General features: G+C 38.7%; 1 protein-coding gene across 1 annotated transcript in view; it reads right to left on the bottom strand.

Annotated features, from left to right (window-relative positions):
• Positions 1–13975, bottom strand: part of LOC118915512 (putative tetratricopeptide repeat protein 41) — a 72504-nt gene that overhangs the window by 42347 nt on the left and 16182 nt on the right. Inside the window, 4 exon segments of the mRNA XM_057508347.1 lie at positions 1914–2011; positions 2014–2052; positions 7372–7475; positions 8284–8487. Of these exon segments, the coding sequence (XP_057364330.1) occupies positions 1914–2011; positions 2014–2052; positions 7372–7475; positions 8284–8487 (445 nt within the window).

The following is a 13975-nucleotide window of genomic DNA, read 5'->3' as shown; positions in this document are numbered from 1 at the left end:
AGTCTACAGGCACACACCTGATCATCTACATTTGCTCTCTTACAACACTAAACTATGTTTTCTACCTTTATCTCGTATCTACCTACCACTTCAGCATTTTATTAAAAATAATAATAATAGAGAAATGTGGTATCCACATATAAATCAGGTTTAAAAATCAAATGAGTATTCATATTTGAACTGACTGTTTATAGTTCATAATGCATTAACAAAACCGAAAGCTTCTGTGATGACTGCCCTTGCACTGTTCACCATGTAACTTATTCACTATGTAAGAATTTGTACTCCATGTAAGAATTTGTTCGTTATGCATCAGAAGATTGGAGACTGACGAAAATTGGGCTTGGGGTGGATTAATGATTGTGCATTGAGTATTGACCCCCCTATACAGAGATTTGTTGTGGTTAACAACTATTTGATCAATAAATATGAGAGATGCCCTCACAATATATATATATATATATATATGTATATATATATATATATATATAAACACACTTCCAATTGTAAAATAAATAAGTAACCGGGATGTAATGTATAGCATAAGGAATATAGTCAAAATATTGTAACAACTTGGTATGGTGATACCTGGTACCTAGAAATATCATGTATATAAATGTTGAGTCGCTGTGTTGTACACCTGAAACTAATGTAATGCAATGCTGTTGTCAACTACCCTTCAATAAAAAAAATAAAAAAAAAAAAAAAACCACAATGAGATATCACCTCACACCAGTAAGGATGGCTACCATCCAAAAGATAAACAACAAGAAATGTTGGTGAGGTTGTGGAGAAAGGGGAACCCTCCTACACTGCTGGTGGGAATGTAAATTAGTTCAACCATTGTGGAAAGCAGTATGGAGGTTCCTCAAAATGCTCAAAATAGACATACCATTCGACCCAGGAATTCCACTTCTAGGAATTTACCCTAAGAATGCAGCACTCCAGTTTGAAAAAGACAGATGCACCCATATGTTTATCGCTGCACTGTTTACAATAGCCAAGATACGGAAGCAACCTAAATGTCCATCAGTAGATGAATGGATAAAGAAGATGCGGTACATATACACAATGAAATATTATTCAGCCATAAGAAGAAAACAAATCCTACCATTTGCAACAACATGGATGGAGCTAGAGGGTATTATGCTCAGTGAAATAAGCCAGGTGGAGAAAGACAAGTACCAAATGATTTCACTCACATGTGGAGTATAACAACAAAGAAAAACTGAAGGAACAAAACAGCAGCAGAATCACAGAACCCAAGAATGGACTAACAGTTACCAAAGGGAAAGGGACTGGGGAGGTTGGGTGGGAAGGGAGGGATAAGGGCAGGGAAGAAGAAAGGGGGCATTACGATTAGCATGTATAATGTGGGGGGGGCACAGGGAGGGCTGTGCAACACAGAGAAGACAAGTAGTGATTCTACAACATCTTACTATGCTGATGGACAGTGACTGTGAAGGGGTATGTGGGGGGGACTTGGTGAAGTGGGGAGTCTAGTAAACAATGTTCCTCATGTAATTGTAGATTAATGATAACAAAATAAAAAATAAAATAAAATAATTATAATCAAGTCTTTAACTGGTTTTAGATTCATTCATTTCAATCCACTGCTCTATTTATCTTTTGCTTTATGAACATTCCTTTTATCCCAAAAAATGAGACCTATTGGTATTCATTCACTCAATAACGACTATCTTCTGTTTAGTGCTTGGCACTAATACACAGTTTGGGGCATGGATTAAAATCAGAGCTTTCTCACTGATTAGCACAACTAATTGATTATTATTAATTATTTATTTCCTCTATTTGTGGATTAGATTATAAAGGGTCAAAGGTAAATTATATCTGAAAATAGCTAACACAGGAGGAATAATGTTTGAAGGATTAAAAATTATATCCCACTTTACCTGCACCAACATGTACTCAAGACTGAAGAATAACTCTTCCGCTTCATTGGTCTTATCTGTAAGCTTCAGAAACCTCATGATAAAGAACATTATTTGGCATTGCCAGTGGCGGTAACCTCAAAGAGCCTGCATTCAAGCACTAGAATGGAAAGAAAAGTAAATAATCCTAAAGCTTACTTGGACAGGAACGAAGAGTACAGCACACAGTACCCACCACTTAATCTTGATGCACGAGTTAATTCATTATCCACATTTCAGTGTTTTCCTCTCAAGGAATCATCATTGTGCTTTATTAAGGTTTACATATATTACCAAGTTTTTTAGACTGTGACATGAAAAATACTCGAATGCTTTTTAAGTAGCCATGGTATGTAAATTTTGAAAACCAGAGAGTCAAAAAAGAGTACTTTTAGCTTAATCCATACATGACTGTAATTGTATTTGGAGTGATTTTCAGGTGAGAAGGAAAAGATGTTTCAATTACACAATTCTGCCCTCTGTTGCAACTATCTTGAATTACTGGCTTTAACAGAAAAAACAAAATAGGGAGCATACCGCGTGTGTCCGTGCACGCGCGCGTGTGTATATGTGGGTGTGTGTGTGTATGTGTACCTAATGATACATAGGATATAAGGTTAATATACAAAAGCCTTTCCTATATGCCAGCAATGAGCAATGGGAATAAAAATTTTTAAACACAATACTATTTGTAATAGCACTCAGAAAATGAGATACTTAGGTATAAGTCTAAAAAACATGTTCATGATCTATATGCAGAAAACTGCAAAACTCTGATGAAAAATATCAAAAAAGATCTAAATAAATGGAGAAATATTCTGTGTTGATGGATTGGAAGACTTGACTATAAATTAAGATACTTGGCTATAAATTCAATGTAATCACAATAAAAATCTTCTATAGTTGCCCAACTGATGTTTGACAAAGTGGCAAAGATAACTCAGTGGAGAGAGTCTTATTAATAAATGGTACTAGAACAATTAGACATCTATATGCAAAGAAAAAAAAAGAAGAATCGAGACACAGACATCATACCTTTCACAAAAAATTTACTCAAAATGGATCATAGACCTACATACAAAATACTATAAAACTTTTAGAAGGAAATATAGGAAACAAACTACATGATGTTGGATTTGTAGATGGGTTATTAAATACAACATCAAAAGCATGATCCATTCAATCCAAAGAAAATATTGATTAGGTTAGACCTTATTAAAATTTAAAACTTGTGCTCTGTGAAAGACACTACCAAAAGAATGAAAAGACAAGACAAAACTGGGAAAAACCTATTTGTAAAACACAAATCTCATAAAGGACTTCTACCCAAAATATGCAAGGAACTCTTAAAGCTCAACAATAAGATGTGTAAAGATGTTCAACATTATTTGTCACTAGAGTATTGCAAATTAAAACAACAATAAGATATTACTATATAACTATTAGAATGGCTAAAATAAAAAAATTTTTAAACTGACAATACCAAATGCTAGTGAGGATGCAGAACAACAGAAACACTTATTCATTGTTGGTGGGAATGCAAAATGGTACAGAACCTTTGGAAGATAATTTGGCAGTTTCTTACAAAGCTAGTCTTTACCATAAGTTGGTTCCAGCAATCAAGCAATCATTGTCCTACGTATTTACCCAACTGATTTTAAAATTTACATGCAAATGTTTATGGCAGCTTTATTCATATCACCAAAAGCAGAAAGTAACCAAAATGCCCATCAGTTGTTGAATAAACTGTAGTACATTCATACACTAGCATATTATTTGGCAATAAAAAGAAATGAAATATGAAGCCATGAATCCTCCCAACTGTGTATGGCAACCCTGACAGCTTACAGAAGGACAGTGATTGTTGAGGTAGACAGGTGGACAATTTTGAGAAAAATTTAGCCAATAAAGAACGTCAAGATTTAGTGATGAAATGTATTTGGCAAGGAGGTAAAAGGAGAGGAAAGTGTCAAGGATTACTTGAAGGTGGTAAATTGAGAGATGATCCTTGAAAGAGAACCTGACTTTGGAGGGATGTTCATGAGTTCTATCTCAGACCTGCTGGGTTTGAGAATCTTTGGTGACATCATCCAAGTAGGGAGTTAAGTAGGCAGATGGATGTATAGATCTGGGGCTCAGAGGAGGGCAAGTGTGGCTGGAGAAATAAATGTGTAAATCACATATACATGGACAAACACTGAAGCCATGACATCAATAATATGCTTATGGTGGAATTACGGATGAGAGGCAAAGAACTTTATAAAGAATTCTAACACTGAGAAGCCAGGTAGAAGAGGAACTAATGAAATAGAGAAAAAGAGCAGCCAGAGAGAGAGAAGATGAGCCAGAGGAGTATATGTCAGCAAGACCAAGAGATCAAAATATTTGCAAGAAGAGGGCATGGTCGAAAATATCCATTGATGCTAAGAAGTCAAGTCACAAGGAGTAAAATGTTCTTTGGAAGGCCTGCCCATAATCTTGCCTATTTTTATTGAAATGTTCATCATCTTCCTACTGATTTAAAGAGCATTTTACATGTTAAAAATAAGAATCCTTTACCTGCTCTGTATGTTACAAATACTTTTCCCAGTTATCACTTGCCTTGTAATTGTGTTTCTGATTTTCTCAGAATTGTTTTGCTGTTTTTTCTTTTGTTTTACATATAGAAATTTCATGTTTATTTAGACCGATTTATCAATTACCTCCTCCTTTATGATTTGCTCTTTTGTTTTCTTGCTTAGACTCACCTACATTTTCTTATAGCCTTTTTTAATATAAAATTTCATTTTCTTATATTTAATTCTAATCTTTTTGGAATTTATTTTGGTGTAATATTTCAGGTAACTCTTTACCACATAATGAACCATTATCACAGAACTTTTATTCCACAATCCATCTCACTTGAAAAGTTTCTGTCACTTACTAATTTATTGTATCTACATATGAGTCTATGCTTGAACTTTCTACTTTGTTCCACTAAGCTGTTTTTGTTCCCACTAGCATTTTTAAAATTATTACAGCTTCATAATGTTTAAATAACTTGACATTAAAAGTGCCTTTATTATTTTAAACTCTTATTCTCACATATTTTTTTCTCCAAGAACTTTAGAATCTTTTTGAAAATTTAGAAATGTTTTAATCCCACTGGGATTTCAATTAGTATTATGTTATGTCTATAAATCAGTTGGGGAAGAATTGATAGCTTTGCAATGTTGAGTTGCCCCATCAAAGAGTATGGCATGACCCCCTACATACTGAAATTTTATTTTCTGTAACTTGAAATGTTTTTATAAAAGATCCTGCATAGGTCTGCTTTGGTTATGTAACTATACTCCTATTATGTTAATGTGTGTGCGCAATTTAAGTACTAGCTTAAACCTATACATGCTGAAGTTACTGTACAAGAAGATATGTCAAAGAAATAATCAATCTTCCCAGGTTTTCTTCCGCCTGCTACTTCTATAGCTTTTCTTCTTCCTTCCTAATTACAACCCTTAAATAGAATTCGTGCCTCATATCAAATTTACCGAGTATCATAATTCTTCCAAGTGGTAAAGATACCTCAAGACAAATGCTGGGCATAGAAGCCACAGGGCATAAATATGCAAAGAAATAAAAAGCAACCCTTTTCAAACAATAAGGCTTCCCTCTCACTTACCAACTTCACATTTCCCTGTATGGCCCCGGAAGATGACTGGTTAGCCAGAGACGGGTAAGATTCCTCAAGGGAGGAACAACCTAAGACAGGCACAGTCGCAGGGGGGTCATCAGGTGAGAAATTGGGGATCAACAGAGGTGAGGCTTAGAACCTCACCCCCCCTGTTCTGAGAGAAATCTTCTGCATACGTGGATGTTTTATTGCCCTTGTCTAGCTTGGATTAACACATAGTCTACAGGCACACACCTGATCATCTACATTTGCTCTCTTACAACACTAAACTATGTTTTCTACCTTTATCTTGTATCTACCTACCACTTCAGTATTTTATTAAAAACAATAATAATAAAGAGAGAAATGTGGTATCCACATATAAATCAAGTATAAAAATCAAATGAGTATTCATATTTGAACTGACTGTTTATAGTTCATAATGTATGAGCAAAACCGAAGGTTTCTGTGATGGCTGCCCTTGTACTGTTCACCATGTAAGAACCTATTCACTATGTAAGAATTTGTTCTCCATGTAAGAACTTGTTTGTTATGCCTCAGAAGATTGGAGACTGACGAAAATTAGGCTTGGGGTGGATTAATGATTGTGCATTGAGCATTGACTCCCCTATACAGAATTTTATTGTTGTTAACAACCATTTGATCAATAAATATGAGAGATGCCCTCACAAAAAAAAAAAAAAAAAAGTACACACTTCCAATGGTAAAATAATAAGTAACCGGGATGTAATGAATATAGTCAAGATATTGTAACAGCTTGGTATGGTGATAGCTGGTACCTAAAATTGTCATGTATATAAATGTTGAATCACTATGTTGTACACCTGAAACTAATGTAATGTAATACCGTGTGTCAACTACCCTTCAATAAAAAAATAATTATCTACAAAAAAAAAAAAAAGATCCTGCATAGTTGTTAATTCTTAGATATTTCATATTTTCTGTTGCCATTGCAAATTGTATCTTTTGTTCTTTTTATTTCTCTGTGGCTTTTTCAAAAATTTTAATAGACCATTTTGTTCCATTTATCCAAAATACTTAGAGGTTTCTGAGGGTCTCAAGGGCAAAACTTCATACATTAGTCATGAAAAGCTGGCACTGCCCTATTTACTACAACCTTCTGACAACATCCTGTAATGTAATGCGCTTGTCCTTCGCCCTAGTAACACAAGCCCCTCAAAAACAAGGTGATTCTCCCCATCCCTAACCCACCCCACCCACCAGTTGGAGGGCAGCCAGCCATCTATCAAGATAGAGCCGGCTGGGACCTGTCCTCCTGCCACATCTGCTCTTAGTCTGTCTCTTCTGGTCTTTGACATTGCCCAAAAATGTGACTTCGGCCAAAAGCGTATTTTCTTCACTTTGATGTGACCCAGGACTCCAGCCAAAAACGAGAGTATCATGTCCCAAATAATCTATGAAAACTAAACCGACTATAAACATTGTCCTCTAGACTCAAAGGCCTCTCTATTGGCCATCAATCGGAGATACAACTCCCCCAGATGAATCCCGCAAGACGAGGCAAACCCTGGCGCCAGGTAGGGAGACAGGAAGCCCGCGGAGAAGCAGCAAGTTCAGCACAGCACAGCACGCCCTCCACAGAGCAAGTTAGGCTTCATCGCAGCCACCAGGGGGCGACACACCACACAGTCTGGCGGGAGGCACCAAGGACGCGGGGTGTGCTATTCACTGTACCTGAGAGTGTGCGCACCTCTTCCTTGTTTTATGGCACTTATCTGCTTTAATATTGTCCGCTATAAGTAATTAGGCCCCAGAAGCATGATCCGGCTTCGGGTAGTACCTTCCAGTAGTGGATGAGGTGCAGCCTTGTCCAGAAGCTTGGGCTTCGGACCTTTGATGTACTGTCTGTGACACTGGTAGCACAATGTATTAATGTAAGTCATTTTAGTATTCCGTGCCTTGAAGGAGTCTATTCTCCTATTTACCATATTCTATTAGCCAATTCATAACTTCTTAACTAACATGACTTTGGGAGACCACCAGATAAATATGAGCCTGTTACTCTTCAGCAGTCAAAGCCAATGCCAGCCTTCCATCCAGGAGGCACCCTCCCCGAGGCTGGCTCCTTGAATCTGCCGGGCACAGCGAGCCCCTTCCTCTTCTGAGCTTGCTCACCGCCATGTTGGTGCTTCAGTGGAGCATTTACTGCCATGAATAGCTATGCTCTGGCTCCCTGTCTTCCCGCTAGATAACACCTAAGGGCTTGGTGCTCTTTCTCATTCACTCCCTCATCCCCAGCGCCTAGATCAGTAGAGATAGATGTTTGCTGAAGGAATGCGTAAGAGTACAAGAAGGATGGGGCAGGGGAGAGCAGGGAGAGAGCTGGAGGAAGGGGAAAAGGAAGGAAGGTAGGAGGGCCTAGCAGGAGAATATGGCCAACCCATTATCCTTGCCCGACTACAAGCCTTTCCCTGGAATGGCCCTTAACTTTGAGAGGACCCCACATGGAGTCAAAGGGAAATATGATGATCAAACAGAGCAACCCTGGGGATCCATCAGCCATAGAAATTGATACCAAATGATGTTCCCATCGAAATGAACAGACAATTGAATGAATAAATGAATGAATGTGTTTTTCTCAAGGGAACCATAGGTATCTAAACACAGTGCTTAGCAAAAGGAAAAGGTAAATCTGCCCAAATACAAAATGGCAAGACTTACCTAGGACTTGAGAGAAAGCTGCACAACTCCTCCCGGCAGCCACTCATTTTCATATGCTATGGCAGCTCCTGATACACTTGCCCGAAATCAGCTTGCTGTTGGACATATCTAACCAAGATTTGGTGAAAATGTGTTTTCTTCTGATTCACTGGGTTCTGAAAGGTATTTGGACTGCTTTCTCTGACAAGAGTGACTAGGCCGATTTAAAAATCAATTACAGTTGAACACATCTGACGGTGTACTGAAAACACTACAGCAAATTGATAACAGCTCTGCAGCCACAATTAGAGACAATAAAAATAAAAATCGAGGTAGTTTGAAAACAAACTGAATATTAAAATTGTATCTTCTTATAAGTCAGTCTGAATTTCCCAAAGAATTAGTTACAATTATGATCACTGACCTAGATTTTGAGAAGCTTGGAAGCATGTTCATTTTTCATTGAGTCTTTCTTCTCTGCCAAGGAAATATTTGTAACCTACTTTTCTATTTAAATATATGTCATGGTTAATATTTAAATAAGCTCTTTCAAGTATTTAAGGGCATGCATTTTGGAGAAGTTAATCCGCTGCCTTGATCTCATATAGGCCAAGTATTAGCTGAGCAAACAGACGGCAAACTAGATGTTGGAGTCTAGATTACTGTATTTTCATTTCCAAAGAGAAATGGTTCCAACAGATCATACTACCCAGGATCAGCTTCTCAAAAAAAAAAAAAGAGGTAGGTGGTGGTTTTAATAAATCTTGGAGGTCTCTATCCTTCAAAACTGAAAAAGAAGTATTTTTAATTTTCTGCTTGACACATTTTCTTGCAAGATGAATGGGACACATGCTGGATGGCACACCAAGTCCAGCACCCATAAAAACTATAACAAAAGGGGAGCCCATTGTTCAAATAATCATTCTGCATCTCCACTCAAATGATTTACAGGTTATCTGTGCATTTGGAGAGACTCCATGCTAGCTGGTCTACAATGGGCAGATTTGTCCCGGTGGCATATACAGGGCTTAAGAGACCCACGGAAGAAAAAGAAAACTCCCTTCCTCCACTATGTGTAGTGAAGGCATTTTTGTCAGTTGTAAATTGGGGAAGAGTGGTGGGAAATAAAAGAGAAAGAGAACTGGGACAAATATTCTGGGTCTATAATTTGGAGTGTTGAACACAGAGTTTACAGTGTTCAAAACATTTTCATATAAAACACTGAGTTTAATTTTATCTTTTTCACAAAATAATCTTGTGAGGAGGATATCAAAATCCCTGTGATGGTTGATTTTATGTGTCAACTTGATTGAACTAAATGATGCACAGATAGCTGGTAAAACATTATGGTCGTGTCTGTGAGAGTGTTTCCGGAAGAGATGAGCATTTGAATCAGTAGACTGAGTTGATTACCCTCACCAGTGCAGGTGGGCATCATCTAATCTGCTGAAGGTCCAAATGGGAGAAAAAAAAAAAGGCAGAGAAAGAATGAATTTGCTCTGTTTGAGCTGAAACATCCATCTTCTTGCACTTCTGTTTTTCACACTTTGAGACTTGGTGCAGGACTTATAGCATTGGTTTCCTGGTTCTCAGACCTCTGGACTTGGACTGGAACCACACTACCAGCTTTCTGGGGCGTCCAGTTTGTACACAGCAAAATCCTGGGACTTGACAGTCTCCATAACCACATGAACCAATCCCTCATAATCAATCTTTTTTAAACAGATATACCTACATCTTTGTATATTTAATTATGTATTTTACATATATGCTTTATACATACATATTTAATATATATTATTAACATAGCTATATCTCTTAATAGGATATATCTGTATCTATGTAAATAAAGATATATCTATAGATACAGATATATAGACATAGATATATTCTATTGGTCCTGTTTCTATGGACAACCCTGACTAATACATCCCCATATGACAAATAAAGCTACTTAAAATCAGAGAGACCAGGTGACTGGCCTCTGGTCAGCACATGCTGGAGAAGCAAGCCTCAAACTTTCTGACTCAATTGCAGTGCTCTTCCAATTACACATGGGATGTGAAGAATGGCTTGCCTGTGGCACCATCTGCACATACACAGCTCAACACAGTTCTCATGGACAGACTCCCTGGCTGACATTTATGTAGTGCTGTTATCTCTCATGATGGGCAAGTTTATGTTGTGTGGATAAACGACCCCAAATCTCAGTGGCTTAAAACAGCTAAGATTTATCACGCCCATCCCAGGTTAGCTGGACCTCCAAAGCCAGCTCTCCTCACTCCAGGACTGACAGAGCAGCCACCATCTTGAACATTGTCAGTTGCCACGCACAACTCACTGGACAGAACTAGTCACAGGGCGTCACCCAGCAAGGAGATCAAGAAGTGCTTTTCCCATGACAGGGGCAAGGGCTGGAAATATTGGCAACTGGCTGTAGTGGCTACCACAGTGCTTATTGTTATGCCAGATGCCATATCAAGCATCTTACATCAAGCATACTTAACACTTTAAAACCCTCCAGGTAAATAGTGCTATTATCTCCATTTTGCAGGTGAGAAGCTAAGTCTTAGAAAGTTAAGCACCTTGCACAAAGAGATGCCCATTCTGTCAGATTCGAAAGCCCTTGTTCTTAACAAGAAATCATTTAGAATAGAAGCCAGGGTGGTTGCCCGTAAGAGAGAAGGTGGACTCTGTTTGCCAAACAGCATGCAGGCCTGGGAGTAAAGTGAGGACAGGGCAAGATGAGTCCACTCCTCTCTCATGACCATGCTGTCAGGTGCAGGTGGCTCATATCCCCTCTCCTGTGCTCAGCCCTGTGGACCTTGATTCCACTGGAGGTACTGGCTCTTAAAACAACAAATATGGAGGCATCTAGAAATGGCAGGCCCAAATAACCAGCTGTCTGGAATAGCTAGCTATGCATGCATTCAGCAAACATCTACTGAATAGAGTGGACCCAACTGGAATGGGTCTCCGGGAATACCGGCTTGCTGGAGGGTGTCTGAAGAAATGGAATAATCTTTAGGCTACCAGATTTCAAGATCACAAGTTGATCTGCACAGGTCATCTTGGGAAAGGTAGTGGGCAGGAAGCCACAGGGGAGATAGGTGAGGAAAACAATGGGGGAATTCATAATGGCTAACATTTCTTGAGAATTTACTATGTGCCAGATCTAGTCTAAGTGCTTGTAATTACATGAATTAACTCATTGAATGCTCCCTAGTAAGAACCCTTTGAGGTTGGTATACTTACCATTTTACCAATGAGGGATCTGGGTACAGAGTGATAGAATGACATGGCCAAGGTCCTTGTCTTGGAAGAAGAACACCAAGTCTCAGCATCGGTCAGGCATCAGGACCCCACTTTTTTTTTTTGTATCATTAATCTACAATTACATGAGAAACATCATGTTTACTAGTCTCTCCCCATCACCAAGTCCCCCCCACACACCCCATCACAGTCACTGTCCATCAGCATAGCAAGATGCTATAGAATCACTACTTGTCTTCTCTGTGTTATACTGCCTTCCCTGTGCCCCCACCCCACATTATGTGTGCTAATCGTAATGCCCCTTATTCTCCTTATCCCTCCCTTCCCACCCTTCCTCCCAAGTCCCTCTCCATTTGGTAACTGTTAGTCCATTCTTGGGTTCTGTGAGTCTGCTGCTGTTTTGTTTCCTCAGTTTTTGATTTGTTCTTATACTCCACAAATGAGTGAAATCATTTGGTATTGTCTTTCTCTGTCTGGCTTATTTCACTGAGCATAATGTCTTCCAGCTCCATCCATGTTGTGGCAAATGGTAGGATTTGCTTTCTTCTTATGGCTGAATAATATTCCATTGTGTATATGAACCACATCTTCTTTATCCATTCATCTACTGACAGACACTTAGGTTGCATCCATTTCTTGGCTATTGTAAACAGTGCTGCAATAAACATAGGGGTGTGTGTGTCTTTTTCAAACTGGGCTGCTGCATTCTTAGGGTAAATCAGGACCCCACTTTTAACCATTATGCTATGCTGACTCCTTCCATTCAACATAGGCTGAAAATGGGCTTTATAGACTGGATGTGGGGAAGCCCTTATAGGGTGAGTGTTATAAGAAGGGCTCCCTAAGGGACTGAGAAGGGTGGGGCTTGGGGAAGTAAGGCCTGCATAGTTCAGGTCTCCCAAGAGACAGATGCCTTCTCCCACTCAAACACTAGCACCACCCTGTACCTGGAGGCCTGCCTGCCTTGGGACAAAGGGAGAAGGACCCCAGCATGAGGTCTGGTTTTCTCACAGTGAACCCAACAGGGGCAGTTATGCGGGACCCACATTAGTAAGCAGAAACCAGAAGAAACTGTGTGATGACTCCAGCCAATAGATGGATGAGAACAAGTGACACTGCTGGGGACTCCCAGAGACACCTGGAGCTGCAAGTGAGGACTTTTAGAGTGCTGGTGGGAAATAGGGTTGATATGGCCTAGCCTAGTCCTAAGATGTTCTGGTTGTACAAGCTATAAATGCAAGTGTGTATATAAAGTGGCTGGCACAGTGAAAGCACTAAAGAAAAGTGGTGGCTCTGATGGCCGGGAGTGACCAGATATGAAAATGACCTAGAAGCACTAGGAGGGCATTTCCCAGCTCTTCCATTCTCTTAGCCATTAAGTTATCATCTACATTGGCCCAACCATGTTGGCTATGGTTACAACCTGGCAGGCTTGTGGGTTACTACACTTAGCATTTTTTTTTTATATTACAAAGGGTTTTATTTCCACCATATAAAAGATGCATCATTGGAAGACTTTATAGAGAGCTCTCCTGTGTTTTTTTTTTTTTTTGTAAATAATTATTTTTTATTGAAGGGTAGTTGATGCACAGTATTACATTACATTAGTTTCAGGTGTACAACACAGTGATAAAACATTTATATACATAATTCTAGGTTCCAGCTATCACCCTACCAAGCTGTTACAGTATCTTGACTATATTCCTTATGCTATACATTACATCCCGGTTACTTATTTATTTTACCATTGGAAGTCTGTCCTTTTTTTTTTTTTTTTTTTGTGAGGGCATCTCTCATATTTATTGATCAAATGGTTGTTAACAACAATAAAATTCTGTATAGGGGAGTCAATGCTCAATGCACAATCATTAATCCACCCCAAGCCTAATTTTCATCAGTCTCCAATCTTCTGAGGCATAACAAACAAGTTCTTACATGGAGAACAAATTCTTACATAATGAATAAGTTACATAGTGAACAGTACAAGGGCAGTCATCACAGAAACTTTTGATTTTGCTCATGCATTATGAACTATAAACAGTCAGTTCAAATATGAATACTCATTTGGTTTTTATACTTGATTTATATGTGGATACCACATTTCTCTCTTTATTATTATTGTTTTTAATAAAATGCTGAAGTGGTAGGTAGATACAAGATAAAGGTAGAAAACATAGTTTAGTGTTGTAAGAGAGCAAATGTAGATGATCAGGTGTGTGCCTGTAGACTATGTGTTAATCCAAGCTAGACAAGGGCAATAAAACATCCACGTATGCAGAAGATTTCTCTCAGAACGGGGGGGTGAGGTTCTAAGCCTCACCTCTGTTGATCCCCAATTTCTCACCTGATGACCCCCCTGCGACTTACACTTAGCATTTCTGCTGAGCAATCTTTGTAAGATTTCCAGATGTCAAATTTGCATTTATGGACATGAGGATTT

Source organism: Manis pentadactyla, chromosome 10, assembly GCF_030020395.1.
Source record: "Manis pentadactyla isolate mManPen7 chromosome 10, mManPen7.hap1, whole genome shotgun sequence".
In the NCBI taxonomy this organism is placed as follows: Eukaryota; Metazoa; Chordata; class Mammalia; order Pholidota; family Manidae; genus Manis; species Manis pentadactyla.
This window is presented reverse-complemented; position numbering and strand designations above follow the sequence as displayed.